At 40.3% G+C, this 16,391-nt stretch overlaps 1 protein-coding gene across 1 annotated transcript in view; it reads left to right on the top strand.

Moving 5' to 3' along the window:
- AFAP1L1 (actin filament associated protein 1 like 1) overlaps positions 1-16,391 on the top strand; it is an 85,977-nt gene that overhangs the window by 44,348 nt on the left and 25,238 nt on the right. The window contains exons 2-5 of the mRNA XM_056574779.1: positions 11,227-11,355; positions 12,078-12,155; positions 14,295-14,483; positions 15,300-15,398. Of these exons, the coding sequence (XP_056430754.1) occupies positions 11,227-11,355; positions 12,078-12,155; positions 14,295-14,483; positions 15,300-15,398 (495 nt within the window). The remainder of the gene's footprint in view (positions 1-11,226; positions 11,356-12,077; positions 12,156-14,294; positions 14,484-15,299; positions 15,399-16,391) is intronic.

The raw sequence follows: 16,391 nt of genomic DNA, 5'->3' as shown, positions 1-16,391 counted from the left end.
TTGAAAGAAAAACCCATCTTTTATATAAAGGTGTAGGTAAGGGTTAATTTAACTATCATATATTTTTAGTGGACATGAAAATAACATGTGACCAAGTATTATCGAAATATGTCCAGCCGTTTGGAAGTTATGCAGTAACATATATTTCCCATAGACTTGTATTGGACTTTAAACAAAAACCCTGACCCTGGCAAATGGGGGTGAGTAAGGGTTAAATCACCTATCCTATGTTTGTTGCTGACATATAAGTAACATGTATGCCAAGTTTCATGTTAATATCTTTAGCCGTTTGGACGTGATGCTGGAACATACATACACACATATATACACACACACACACACATACACACACACACACACTGAGTTTTATATATATATATATATATAGACTAGCTGAGTACCTGGCGTTGCCCGGTTTTTCCTTCCTAATCCTTGTTGGGGAGGAAAATAAACAAAGGAGGAAGCTTTTGACTTCATATCCCGTCCTAATATATTGTTGTCATATCCCAACCCCATATCTCCACCTAATTTCCCGTCCTCACATCCCGTCCTCACATCCCGTCCTCACATCCCGTCCTCACATCCCGTCCTCACATCCCGTCCTCACATCCCGTCCTCACATCCCGTCCTCACATCCCGTCCTCACATCCCGTCCTCCTATCCCGTCCTCCTATCCCGTCCTCCTATCCCGACCTCCTATCCCGACCTCCTATCCCGACCTCCTATCCCGACCTCCTATCCCGACCTCCTATCCCGACCTCCTATCCTGACCTCCTATCCTGACCTCCTATCCCGTCCTCCTATCCAGTCCATCTATCCCGAGCTGCTATCTCGACCTCCTATCCTGCCCTCCTATCCCATACTCCTATCTCCTCATATCCCGCCCTCATATCCCGTTCTCCTATCTCGACCTAATATCCCGTCCTCCTATCCAGTCCATCTATCTCGACCTCCTATCTCGACCTCCTATTCCGACCTCCTATCCCGTCCTCCTATTCCGACCTCCTATCCCGTCCTCCTATCCAGTCCATCTATCCCGACCTCCTATCCCGACCTCCTATCCCGACCTCCTATCCCGACCTCCTATCCCGACCTCCTATCCCGACCTCCTATCCCGACCTCCTATCCCGACCTCCTATCCCGTCCTCCTATCCCGTCCTCCTATCTCGACCTCCTATCTCGACCTCCTATCTCGATCTAATATCCCGTCGTCCTATCCCGTCGTCCTATCCCGTCCTCCTATCCCGTCGTCCTATCCCGTCGTCCTATCCCGTCCTCCTATCCCGTCGTCCTATCCCGTCCTCCTATCCCGTCCTCCTATCCCGACCTCCTATCCCAACCCGTAACATGTGTACCAGGTATGGAAATACCTCCAGCCGTATGGAAGTTATGTGGGAACATACATTTCCCATTGATTTGCATGGGACTTTAACCCCTTAAGGACCAGGGGTTTTTCCGTTTTTGCATTTTCGTTTTTTGCTCCTTGCCTTTAAAAAATCATAACTCTTTCAATTTTGCACGTAAAAATCCATATGATTACTTATTTTTTGCGCCACCAATTCTACTTTGTAATGACGTCAGTCATTTTGCCCAAAAATCTACGGTGAAACGGCAAAAAAATCATTGTGCGACAAAATTGAAAAAAAAACGCTGTTTTGTAACTTTTGGGGGCTTCCGTTTCTACGTAGTACATTTTGCAGTAAAAATGACACCTGATCTTTATTCTGTAGGTCCATACAATTAAAATGATACCCTACTTATATAGGTTTGATTTTGTCGTCCTTCTGGAAAAAATCATAACTACATGCAGGAAAATTAATACGTTTAAAATTGTCTTCTTCTGACCCCTATACCTTTTTTATTTTTCCGTGTATGGGGCGGTATGAGGGCTCATTTTTTGCGCCGTGATCTGAAGTTTTTAACGGTACCATTTTTGCATTGATAGGACTTATTGATGGAATTTTTTTGCGCGCACGCCATTTACCGAGCGGTTTAATTAATGATATATTTTTATAATTCGGACATTTCCGCACGCAGTGATACCATATATGTTTATTTATTTATTTTTTTACACTGTGGTTTTTTTATGGGAAAAGGGGGGTGATTCAAACTTTTAATAGGGGAGGGTCTAAATGATATTCATTCACTTTTTTTTCACTTTTTTTTTTTGCAGTGTTATAGCTCCCATAGGGACCCATAACACTGCACACACTGATCTTTATCATTGATCACTGGTTTCTCATAGGAAACCAGTGATCGATGATTCTGCCGCATGACTGCTGTCCCTTGCGGTCAGAGCACAGTTGGAGTCACGGTGAGCAGAAGGGTGCCGCTGTCCTCGAGACCCCGGTGGGATAAAGTTCTTTTCGGTTGGTGACCGGGAGCAGCTTTCTTGCCGAGACTGCTGGCAGGCGGTGGCAATAATGTAGGAGAAAATGGCAGGAGTGCCCACGCGGGGGTATCCCCTGGAAAAAAATTCCTCGGCGTTTGCTGTGAAATTGCTTCTCCGTTGCGACAAAAAATGGCTGAAACTTCTTGATTAGAAGGGGGGATTTATTATACAAACGGGTTACAAAAATAAAAATAAATAATAAAAAATAACAAATGAAATTCAAAAGGTGGACAACGTGTTTCAAAAGGGGAATCCTTTCTTCTTCATAAAGGATTCCCCTTTTGAAACGCGTTGTCCACCTTCTGAATTTCATTTCTTATTCTTTATTTATTTTTATTTTTTTGTAACCCATTTGTATAATAAATCCCCCCTTCTAATCAAGAAGTTTCAGCCATTTATTGTCGCAACGGAGAAGCGCTTTCACAGCAAACGCCGAGGAATTTTTTCCAGGGGATACCCCCGCGTGGGGACACCTGCCATTTTCTCCTACATTGTTTTCACATTTGAAACACACCTGAATGAATTGATAAAGTCAGCCATCTACAAAAATTGGTTCATATTGGAGAGTGACAAAGACATCAGTAACATGGCCAAAAATAAACCTATCATTAACTACAAAAAACTAAGACGATAGGAGACCTCATCAAGACCAAAAAACTAAAAAAATCTCAGCCCCAAAAGATAATCACCCCTGCAGGCAGTGCATCATCTGTAACCACAATTTAGCTCAGGCACAGTACACATTAGGAGGCTACCAAGTCAAAACGCAACAGTTGATCACCTGTAGGGCAACACGTGGTCTACTGCTTGGTATGTACGTGCAGGCGATTTTATGTGGGCAAGACCAAGAGACCATTGTTTAAAAAAATTAGGGAACATATATATTCTTTAAAAACTGGATCTGGGGTACCACGCTTTATAGAACACATGGCTACAGCACACAATAATGATGCTTCCGCACTGAAATTTGCCACGATCAAACGCATTGGATCAGGAGTAAGGGGGATAGATCGCAACACGTATCTCTTGAGAAGAGAAATAGTATAGATTGGTCGGCTGAATGTGTTCGGGCCTTTGGGAATGAATGACCGTAACAACCTATCCCCCTATCTGTAGACCCAGGTCATGGGCAGGTTTGCTCTTTTCTTGGTGTATTATGTTTATGTTATTTTAACTGTCACTTAATATTTGCATATATACACACCCCTCTTGTACGTCATGTATAAGAGACACAGATCACCTGTTACCAGATAAAGACCGGACCACTTAACTACCTGTGGATTTTTTAACCCATTACCAGTGGACAGCCAACTTTGTTCAAGAATAAAGCATGAAGATTTACACTGGGTGAGTGCATTGCATTTTTCTACAGTTTCTCTGCTTGTTACCTGATGGTGGACTTATACACATACCCAGTAGCACCCCCAGCAAGGTTTAATGGTAGTACCATATATCCATTCAAGCAGCACGCCATATCTTGCAATGCCTAGGCTACCTCTATTTGTATATCGTTAACGAAAATTAGTTTTTCCATCAACTGAATTATATTTGCATTGAAAAACTATGTGATAGATAAAACAACGTATAGACCATATTTAACATGTAAACATTTATAGCAGGTAATAACCTATATTACAGTAACCATAATGATTACTATGCCAATAAAGCAAACGTCTTGAGCCCATAGAGTTATCTTAGAGTCCCGTAAAAGTAACAGCTTTCAATGAGAAAAATCCAGGATTTGAATCCATGCGTTTGGCAGACCATGACAGGCTGGCAGCTTGGTTTCTCTTGCAACCACTTTTCCTGTTTTAGTGGGAGGAAACCTTTTCATTGATAAATCTGACTATCTTTCAGGCCAAGTCAAGAGTAAATTTTGGTGACTCCTCTCAGTGAAAATTGCTTAGTTCGACTAAAGTCACTGTTTCACTTGGCTGGAATGAGCTGGAAGGAAACAGAAGGGCTGCATAGATAGATATACATTAGCTGCTGATGTGTTTACAGCGGGAGGTGGCAGGAAGGGCAGTGGTTGTAAGGTGGGGGTGAGATGTTCAATCTACATCCAGCACAGTAGCAAATGTGGAGAGTGACCCCGATAGGGTCACCTATGGTTATTTCACATTCTGTTAAATTAGCAAATGGAATGCTACAAGCAATCAGCATGTCTGACGTACATCACCCGGCGGGTGCATGCATGTGTTGGCCCATTGTTTAAAGGAAACTAATACATATCATTATAATACACATTTGCAGCTAGGGCAATAAAACAGCAGTGTGACAGAGAAAATAATCTATTTTGAGGTTAAAATGTGTAACCAACAAAAATATAAAGGAGTTTTGGAAATTAAACCTCAAGTTTATTTACATTTTCTGGGCAGTGCCTATTATATTTCCAATCTATTATTCTCTGTAAGCAGCCATATGAGGACTGGTTAGAGACTGAGATGATTCTTCTTAAAGGAATACTGCAGTCATAGACTCTTATCCCCTATCCTGCGGCTCACTGAGGTCGACAACACATACAGCTCTATGGGAGAGACGGGGATGCATGAACGCTGCATGTCCGCCTCTCTTATAGAGATACATGGAGGGGTAGTGTTGGCCGTGGCGTCATGCTGCGGCTGACACGCCTCCTGCATGGGAGAGCCACAGCAGAACCGGGGCCCCGTACAGGAGATCGCAGGGGGTCCGAACGCTGGGACCCCCCCGCCGCGATCAGACACTTATCCCATATTCTATCCTGGTGCCAGAAAGTTAAACAGATTTATAAATTACTTTAATTAAAAAATCTTAATCCTTCCAGTACTTCTCAGCTGCTGTATACTACAGAGGAAGCTCTTTTCTTTTTGAATTTCTTTTTTGTCTGACCACAGTGCTCTCTGCTGACACCTCTATCCATGTCAGGAACTGTCAAAGAGTAGGAGCAAATCCCAATAGCAAATCTATCCTGCTCTGAACAGTTCCTGACATGGACAGAGGTGTCAGCAGAGAGCACTGTGGTCAGACAGAAAAGAAATTGAAAAAGAAAAGAACTTCCTTTGTAGTATACAGCAGTTGATAAGCACCGGAAGGATGAAGATTTTTAAATAGAAGTAATTTACAAATCTGTTTAACTTTCTGGCACCAGTTTATTAAAAAAAAAAAATTTTGTTTTTCACTGGAGTACCCCTTTAAAGTAAACTGGAATAACTTCTCTTTACAGTTTCCACTATATAGTGATCAGTGGATGGTGGTTAAACAATATGTAGTCAATCACATCACAGCACAGCAGCACTGGAGATTTCAGGTCACATTGTGGGAGAATGTAAATTAAGAATGAAAAGGGAGGGAGGCTGCATATCATAAGGACAAAGAAAAGGTCCCCTAGTTCTCAAGTCAGTCAGCCCTCAAGGCCCATCAAGAGGATTTGAATTGAAAAAACATGGAGGGGGAGATTTATCAAAACCTGTCTAGAGAAAAAGTCCAGTTGCCCATGGCAACCAATCAGATTGATTCTTTCATTTTTCACAGGTCTCTTTAAAAATGAAAGAAGCTATCTGATTGGTTGCCATGGGCAACTGCACCACTCTTCCTTTGCACAGTTTTTGATAAATCTCCCCCCGAAATGTTGGTGAGCCTTGAGGACTTGGTTGGGGATCACTGCTCTTTACAAAATATATAGAGTGTGTGTGTGTGTGTATATATATATATGTAATATATATATATATATATATATATATATATATATATATAATTTCAGATAGCCTGTTCAACCAAGAGTTATCTCACCTGATTGTCTCATACACAAGCATGCTCAAGTTGGCAAAGTGTGCATTTATTTTCCCCCACCCCTCTCTGTTAAAAGACCTTGCCAGACAGCTCATGCAGCAACTTTTCATTATGAGAACAAAAGAATCAGGCAGTGTAAATCCAACTGCCTGATCTTTTTCCTCCCAACATCTGGAGAGTTTGAAGGCCACCATACACCTTAGATAGCTAGGCTTTCTTGCTTAAATTGGAAATGATCTAATGTGTATGTACAGCTTCAGTGGTCAAACTCGAGACTCAGAAGGTGAGTGGATTGTGTGCAGTTGGGTTTCTCTTTTTATGGTCTCACTAATGTTAAAGTCATACTTTTTGATATGCCAACAATATGTGACTGGTTCCGGTTCCAGAACGCTTTGACCACCATGATCACAGAAACGATGAGGCTCTGGCATTACACATTGTGGCTTCTTTGTTGTAGTATATGGAGGGGATTCCAGCTATTGAGCCTACAGTTATAATAGAAGTATCACCCTAGGAATATGTCATTAATCTGAAAAAGTAAACAACCCCTTAAAGGGGTACTCCGCTGCTCAGCATTTGGAACAAACTGTTCCGAACGCTGGAGCCGGCGCTGGGAGGTTGTGACGTCATAGCCCCGCCCCTCATGATGTCACATCCCGCCCCCTTAATGCACGTCTATGGGAGAGGGCATGACAGCCGTCACGCCCCCTCCCATAGACTTGCATTGAGGGGGCAGGATGTGACGCCATGAGGGGGTTATAACATCACAAGCTCCCGATGGCGGCTCCAGTGAGCAGTGAAGTACCCCTTTAACTAAAATATTTTTACTTTACTGTTCTATCAGGTCTTGTCTAGCAAAATAATGTCTTTTTCACTCATATTTTCAACTCAAAAATGTAAAAAAACATATTGTAACATTAAAACAAAATCTACTGTGAATACAAATGGAGGAAACCGGACTTTAGAGAATGACAGTGTAAGGAAGTAATCACGTGACCCGCACAGCAGGAATGCAAGACTGTATATTCCCTATATTCACAGAAAGAATAAAGGAATTTGAGAAAGACTGGCTGATACACAATCATGAGAATTTTGGAAGGAAGTGGAGATAGGAGGAATGAAAGAGGGCGTGGTATGGGAAAGAAAGGGCTGACTTCAGGTGTCGGCCCCAACTCAATGCCCAATTTGCTTATTGACTCTGAGGTTCTCTTGGTCCTAATTTCTGGTTTCCCAGTATTGTTTGTCTGATCCCAAGGTGACATCTACCATCATTTATCGGTGTCAAGTGATTGTTTCCAGAAAATAAATCTTGCTTCATGATTTCCACGACGCTGACACTACTGACCACATACAATAAAGTTTTTTGGGTGATATGACCCCAAGAAAAGTATTAGCTATGACATTGTTATGTCTTTGGAAAGAGAGGTGGAATGTACGATCAGAAAACATTTCATTGTTGGAAGAATTGGACTGTTTATAGGAGGATACTGCACACTCCTCATAACCAGTGGTGTGCTATTAAGCGCAATGATTGTTTCCAAAGTTTGCATTGATATTTTATATTAGTCCAGGTGCCATTGAATGAGATGCCCTAAAGAACGTGTAGCAACATGAATAAGATTTTTAAAAATCTCTGAACATGGCCTTAAAAACTCATGCATACAGCTATACTAAGACTCCATAGTTTTTTCTTGTATAGGATACTTCTATCCCAATCATCTGCATGGAATTCCGCTACAATTCTGGCACAATTCAGCAATATCATTCCGCAAGCTTTGCTGAGCGGAATTTATGCAGAATTACAGAAAATCTGTCATGTGAACATAGCCTTAGTCATTTGGGACTATGGCAAGAGATTGAGCGCTGCTTTTTACTCTCCAATTTTAAATCTGCCAAACAGGTGCCCCTTCGGTCAGGTGTAATTTTCATCTACAGTCTTGTGCCCCACATATTATTCCACATATTATTTATTAATAGAACAACCAGTTTTCTACGTGGAGGCAAAATACAATTCTCTACACTGCTTTATCCAGTCCAACTAATGCTGTTAGTGGAAGACTTGTGCTTGCTTTTAGAATGTCTGTATAGGGTTAAATGCGAACAAAAATTTGACAGTTCACTGATTTATCACTGTCACCTTTCAATGCTGCATTTTCATCACTGGCATTTGTAGTTGATAATAACATTTTAACATAGAACAGAATGAAAACATTGACAGATGTAGAAACAGTTCCGGCTTTGTACCTGGATTGTGTATGAGCTGTCTGCCTCTTGTTATTACTCATATTAATGCCCGCCGCCTTGATGTTCTGCCATTGTAAACAGTCAAGATAAAGCTCTTATCCATGGATGTCTTTGTATTTTTCTCCATTACTCCCATTGTTCACATTCCACCTGCCTCCTTAAACTCCAAAGATAGGCGAAGGCCTTGCAAGTGCTCTTCATGTTCTTTTTATACCATGAAGCAAAAGCGAACCTTCCCAAGTTTCTAGGAATAAAGGTCATTTTTAGTAATGTCTGCATACTTAATGTCCAACGTCTAAACTTACAAAAATGTGTATTTTAGATTATATAAATTGTAAGAATTTTTTTAAATTATATTATTGTCATTTATTAAAAGAGAAACTGAATCTGAGGGGACACTGAATCTAACAGTTTATAAAACCAATGCGCCATTCCAGAGATGTATCTAAAATTCCTAAAACGCAACCTAATAGTATCCTTAGATACACATATACAATAATCCCCAATATTTATAAATATAAAAATTGATGGTCTTGGGATGTTTAGGTGAGGGTTGTCCTTACAATGGCCTCTACCCTGGTTTACACATGGAATTGTTAAAAATCATCTCATGCTTGTCCCAGTGATATGCTTAGTGTATTTAATGTATGTATGACCAGACCTATTAATATCCAACATGTTTCACCATGGCTATTCAGGCCATGGTTCATCAGGGAGCTGGTCTAATAAGTAACAAATAGTCAAAAGCAGTAGTAGACAAAGTTGTAGTTTTATCCCAAAGGACTGTCCATGTGCAAATAAGTTAATAGAGAAGACTCGTCGATCTGTACAAAAAAAATAAGAAAAACGGGACCCCTATTAGTCACCATGCACCAAATGTCATATGCTGTATATAACATGAGAAATGGAATTATGGGTACCAGGTAAATTACATAGCCGGATAACTCTATGTAATTAAATTGTAAGGAGCATAGACTGTGCTGCTGTAAATAGATGCACTGTGGGGTAGAGGTCCCTAATAATCCAAATACGCAATTCCTACTCTTGAAGTTCTGACCACCTGTTCCGGCCCTAGGATACAGCCCCTTTCGTAAAGTTGCACGATCCTCAGAAACAGCAGGATTGGAGGGTTGTGTTACGGCACCTCCGGCTGAAGAATAGGAGATAACTATTTATAAAGGGCAGTATCCCAGGGCTGGAGCGGGCAGGCAGAATAGTGCACCAAGGAGATGGGAAACAACTATTGTACTTTAAGAGTCTGATTTGCATATTTGGATTATTAAATATATCTTCGGAATGGCACTACTGATTTTGACAAGTTAAACTGCGTTAGATTCAGCATCACCCACCTCAGTGTGTGGTGATCTTCTGTTATTTCTCTTTGTTAAAGGCATTTGGCACTGTCCAATCATTGTATACAGTGTCAGCCTATATCGGGAAACACCCTGTTGACAAGGGAAATGGCAAGTTATTTATACATTTCGTGAAGGAGCATATTTCTTTAAAGTATTTTGGTCCATTTTCTGGTCTATTTTTCTATTTGTACTTAATAGAAAAACAGACGACAAAATTGGTTTTGCTTAATATTGAGCTTCACTGACTTCAATAAAAAAAAAAAATGTCTAGTAAAAGCCATAACATTTTCCTGAATGGGAAAAGCTCCAATTTTTTGGGTCATAAATGCACCCTCCCAAAAAAACACAGTTTTCAAAATGCGGAATAGCATTTGCTGTAGCAAAAAGGTTAAAAATGTCTGCAGATATTTTAAAACATGCAAAAAATACACGCACATTGAGACAGCGGTTGAGAATCACTCGCGGCCTTACCGTGCATGTGACGTAATACCTACTGACAGAGCATGCATCAATAGCTATGGAGTGGCAGATGCACTTTAACACCTTTAAGGCCAACTTTCATTTGTTTGTACTTTCGTTCTTTTCTCCTCTCCTTCTAAAAATCATAATGCCTTCAATTTTGTACCTACAGACCCATATAACGGCTTGTTTTTTCGTACCCTCTCGCCATCCTCTCAGCTGATCGGGACATTGCGATTTCGGTGCGATAGTCCAGATTAGCTCCACTGAGCTGCTGGGATGCTTTCAGTTTCATTTTAGACACTGCGATCAACTTTAATCGTGACATCTAAAGGGTTAATGCAGGGCAACGGCCCGATCGGTAATGCCCGGCATTACCTCTGGATCGTTGCTGCAGATAGCAGTTTGGACCTGTCGGGTTTAAAGCGTTCTCCACTCGTGAGAATGCTTTAAACGATGGTAACAGGACTGCCCTGCATCTTTAAGGACTCGGGAATGGAGGCTTACCTGTACACTAAGTGGTTTAAAAAAAAATTGAGGCTGAAAATATTGACTACACATAGGGTAGATTTGTCAAAACCTGAAAAGTTGGCCAGTTGCCCATAGCAACCAATCAGATTGCTTCCTTTTTTATTTTTGAAAAGGCATCTGAGACATAAAAGAAGCAATCTGATTGGTTGCAATGGGCAAATAGTCAACTGTTCCTCTGGACAGGTTTTGATAAATCTCCCCCATAGTTTTTGTCTGGATAGAAACCAGGAAACTGTATTCTGTACAATGTAAGACAAAGAGCTTTGAAGCCTTGAGAAATATATTAGTAAAATACTATATTATACAAAATAATGTTACTGGCTCCATAAAATAGAAATTCCAGAGGCTTCCAGTCCCTAGTTTATTGGATGTGTGTGTTTTCATTGCTATAACTGATGTTTTAAACTATAGGAATAATAATGTATCATCTGCTGTTCCTAATATAGTAATCTGTATGTATATTTTTATCTGTTTCAGTGCTAGACCAGCTGTTGCCAGAATTGAACGTGCTACTGAAGCTTCTAGACCACGAATTCCTGAGCGCCACCACAAGAGAAAAACAAAGTACCGTATGCAATATCCTGCGCCAGCTGCAACCATCTCCTGGTAAGAACCATTTGTTACTGATGTGACTAATGCAGAGAATCACTGCTTATTACAGTGATCCCTCAACTTACAATTGCCTCAACATACAATAGTTTCAACATAGAATGATCTTTTCTGGACCGTTGTAACTTGAAACCAGACTCAACATACAATACTACAGACAGTCCAGATCTGTGAAACATGTCAATGGCTGGAAGAACTGACCAATCAGAATGGACATTTCACTGGTAAAACACCTGTATTACTGAAGTGTATGCACTGACTGGTGTCTGGTAGCGCCCCCTACAGTACAGGGAGGTTCATGTTCTGTATTACTCTTTACCTGTGCCACAGTTAGCTGCTCATTTGGACACCAGGTGATGGAGGCTCCATTTTACTTTTTTGGGACACTGTGTGTACCGTACAGGACCCTGAAGAAGCTCCTGTCCTCTACATCAACAGTGATTTACAGCTCCCAGCAGATATTTATTACTTTTATGTGTAAGGATTTGCTTTATATTAGTTATCTACTTATCTTTCTTTAATCCTCACTTTTTCCTATTTTTGGATGACATTTCGGTGGCTTTAGAACCAATTACCAGTTTTCCATAGAGTTATGGTCCTACTATAAGTAGGGGGATAGTGATATGCTGTCCTCTGTTGGAAACAGATGTAACATCCTCACTTGGATTTTAGTTCATATTTTGTACTAATTCCTTCATTCCATCTGTCATATCCTTTAGGAGATGAATTTCAGTATATGAACACTGCAGCATACCACAATGGCACCAGCTTCGTGGAATCCCTCTTTGAAGAGTTTGGTACGTCATAGTGATAGTGAATTGGTAAAGAGATGTAACTGTGCAGGGTGGGGGGTTTATCTATGGAGGTCAAGATGGTTGAGGTGGTTGAAAGGGTTGTAAAAAAAAAAAAAAAACTTTAATAAAAGTAAAAGGGGTACTCTACTCCCCAACGTTCGGAACATTTAGTTCTGAATGCTGGGTGTGGGCTTTGGGGATCACCACGCCACCTCATGATGTCACGCCCCGCCCCTTGTGACATCACGCCCCACCCCCTCAATGCAAGTCTATGGGAGGGGGGTGTGACAGCCATCACACCCCCTTCCATAGACTTGCATTTAGAGGGCGGGGCGTGACATCACGAGGGGGCGTGGTGACCCCAAAGCCCGTACCCAGCGTTCGGAACTAAATGTTCCAAACAATGGGGAGTAGAGTACCCCTTTAAAACCTGTTCTAGATTTGACCAGATGGTGTCAGCAGCTCAGCTCTGTCTCCTTCAATGGGGCTCGCCACAATACTGCAAGCAGTTAGTGGACAGGCATGGCCCTGATTTTAGAAGAAAACATCCAAGCCTAAGCATGTACATTGTGATTGTCAGAAAGACAAATTTTCTGTTAATTTTGTTTTTAATAAAAGACCAATAAAAACTGTAATAAAATATAGATAAAATAATACAAGTAAAAATAATACAAGACAATATATTATTTCAATCTTTTACTTAACTAAACAATGATGGCCAATTATGATCAAATATGTACTTTTTTACCCACATTGTTTTGCCCACATTGATGTTTAAAGAAATAAAAAATGTTAGTTCAGGTTGCCCTTCTTACTCTTTTTCATGTGCTCCTTCACTTCTACTCATCTGAAAATCAAACCACCTTACTTTTCTACAAATGTATTTGGTTTTGGGGTATGGTGACATCAACCAGCTCCAGATGAGGCCTCTATGAACAGGAAATTTGGTTTGGCTTCATTGGGTGCATTTAGTATTTAGAATTGCATATTACATAACAATCCAGTTTATACATAGTTTGGTTTTATATATTTCCTGGCGTACTTTTAAAGTTTCTGGAAGAAGCCATATATTCCAAACTTCAGATTCTTAAAGGGAATCTGTCAGCTCTATATCATGCCTAGATCTGCAGAGATAGGCAGATAGCTGATAGTGAGGTAAACCAAATGATAGCTGATGGCTGTGTACAAAGTTACACATGCATGCCTTCTCCCTCCTCCATCCTTTCCTGGTGTGTATGATTGACGTACAAAGCTCAGTGCTGAAAGCCAATCAGATTCCTTTTAACATCTACCATTAAGTCATAGCAATATTTAGGCTATGTTTAGATAACAGATTTCCCCTTCAGAAATGTCGGTTTTTAATCTGTAAAAGAAATACGGTGCAGACCTGCAGAAGCAGATTTTTTAAGAAGCTGCAGTTTTTAGATGTTGGCTTAGCTCTATTAGGGGGGCTAAGTTGTGTCCGGGTTATCAGATGCTGTATCTGTGCAGAATCAACATCCAGAAATAACAAAATGTTTTTTTACACACAAATTTACAATTTTCCCTCTATAAGCTACTGCATGGATTCCCACCTAAAAACAAAGTAATACCGTTTTGAAGGTTTGTTAATTCACGCAGAAAAAGTCTTGCCGCTTCTTGACATGTAGTAGACTAACTCTGCCGCCAAAACTGATTCCTGCGGTGGTCCCGCAACTATCTTTTCTCGACGAAAAGTCTGACGTCTGTACATTGCCTTACTGTTCTTCATTTTCATACTAAAATGTTAACTGAAATGCCCTTTGTAACATCCTATTACTGCACTTCAGCACTGGCGGAAACAATGTATCCGTAAACCAAGCCATTTAGAGTGTTCACAATGAGACCACCCTTACTCAAGCATCATTACCGTCATTGTGTGTGAGTCACTCTTGTTAAATCTTCATGACAACCCGCTACTTTGTCCTTCACTACATTTAAAAGATACAAAACACTGGTGTATGGGAAACTCTTCTTTACAATGTGCACAGATCCTCACAATTGGACACATATAACCACTTTACTGGAAAGTATTTGCTTTGGATGTTACGAACTGTAATGGAAATGTTGATGTTGCTGAGATAAGTAGTTGATGGCTTTTTTTTTTTTTTTACACTTTTATAGACTGTGACCTGCAAGAATTACGGGACATGCAGGATGACTACAGAGAAATAGAAGGCCAATCCTCTCCACCTCCACCTGCACCTTGTATCCCTCCACCACCATTACCCACTACTCCACCACCAGAAGATTATTATGAAGAAGCAGTACCACTAGGACCAGGGAAATCCACAGAATATATTACCTCTCGCAGTAAGTGGTTTCTATCTTTTATACTCAGGTTTACTTTCAGTAAGAAAAATAGTTCCTTTATTTATAAAATGGCACCATATTTCACAGCTCTGAACACTTTGTTATCACATTGGTGATTATTATGTGCCCTATATATTTTACTGGTGGAATTCATACCTGCCTGAAAGCCAACAGTTAATGCAATTTAAAGGGGTACTCTGGTGGATTTTTTTTTATCAACTGGTGTCAGAAAGTTAAACAGATTTGTAAATTACTTCTATTTAAAAATATTAATCCTTCCAGTACTTATCAGCTGCTGTATGCTACAGAGGAAGTTCTTTTCTTTTTGAATTTCTTTTCTGTCTTACCACAGTGCTCTCTGCTGACACCTCTGTCCATGTCAGGAACTGTCCAGAGAAGGAGCAAACCCCCAGAGCAGACCTACCCTGCTCTGGACAGTTCCTGACATGGACAGGAGTGTCAGCAGAGAGCACCGTGATCATACAGAAAAGAAATAAAAAAAAGAAATAACTTCCTCTGGAGCATACAGCAGCTGCTAAGTATTGAAGGGATTTAGATTTTTAAATAGAAGTAATTTACAAGTCTCTTTAACTTTCTGGCACCAGTTGATATAATAATAATAATAATAATTTCCACCGGATAACCCCTTTAACCCCTGATCTGTTTGGTCCAAGAGAACAAAAGGGATAATATCATAAAATATAATTTAGTCATTTTTGATACTGCATATTTTGGGGAAACACTTGCTGAAGTTTAACTCCTCATTGCAGTGTGATTCTAGTGATCATTTCTGTTTTTTCTTCCTGTTTTGTACAGATAGCTCTAGTCCTCCCAATTCCATAGAAGACGGATATTACGAAGAAGCAGATAATAACTATCCCCTAACACAGATCAATGGAGAGCAGAAACACTCCTGTAAGCAGCATGGATTATTCTACACACAATGATAAGGCTAGTCAGTAATATAATGGCGTAGTGGACTGAAACAAGCCAAAAAAAAGTCTTTCATTGTAAGGCAGGGTTCACAGATTTTGGTCCATATTTTAGCCAAAACCAGTAGTGGGTCCAAAACAGAAAAAAAGTGGAAAATGTTTTATTGCGTTTTTTTCTCTGTGTCAGTCCCACTCTGTCAGTCGATTTGGGCTAACAATACTAACTAAAATACTCACCAAATACTGATCAAAATACTATGTGTGAACCCAGACAAAGACTGTGAGGCAAAGTACAAGTTCCCAAAAGCAAGGGAATCAGCAATGGAGCCTTCAATGTAGTGTCAACCCAGCCCTATCAATATCTAAAGAGGGGAAAATTCTGCTTCTCAAAGCATGTGCACACACTACAGGTCTGGTCTGGTGCAAAACCTGGATGAAGAATTGTTCTCATTATGCCCCCTAGTGGCAAGGACACTGCAGCACAAACATGTTTAATTGTTGGGCACACTTGAGAACAGACACTTGTATAATGTTAGTAACTTATACAATATCTTATGCTACCATAGACCATTAGCATTTTACAACATTTTCAAAATTTTTCTTAATTTTATAATTTTCTTAGATTTATAAGTAAATGTGTATACCTTGAACCATCTGTCTCCTATGTCTCCGGTAGCCTGAGCCACTATTACAAATATGTTAAAGTAAATAAGTAGTGCGGAGAAAATCTTCAATGATATACTCATCCTATCAAATCAATATTATAGCATCCTGATCCGTAATGTTTATTGCACACTGCCTATGGTTTACAGAGTACTGACCAGGAAAGGTACACGTGTTTCCTTTGTGTACAGGGCATTTTGCTGTATACTGCTCTGTCCCAGGCACATTGGCTCAATCTTGAAATGTTATATCCCATTTAAAGGGGTAAGTTAAAACACTTATCCCATAACCACAGGATACAGGCTAACTGTTA

This window comes from Hyla sarda, chromosome 4 (assembly GCF_029499605.1).
Source record: "Hyla sarda isolate aHylSar1 chromosome 4, aHylSar1.hap1, whole genome shotgun sequence".
Lineage (NCBI taxonomy): Eukaryota > Metazoa > Chordata > Amphibia > Anura > Hylidae > Hyla > Hyla sarda.
Note: the sequence above shows the minus strand (reverse complement) of the source record. Positions and strands in the feature narration are given on the sequence as shown.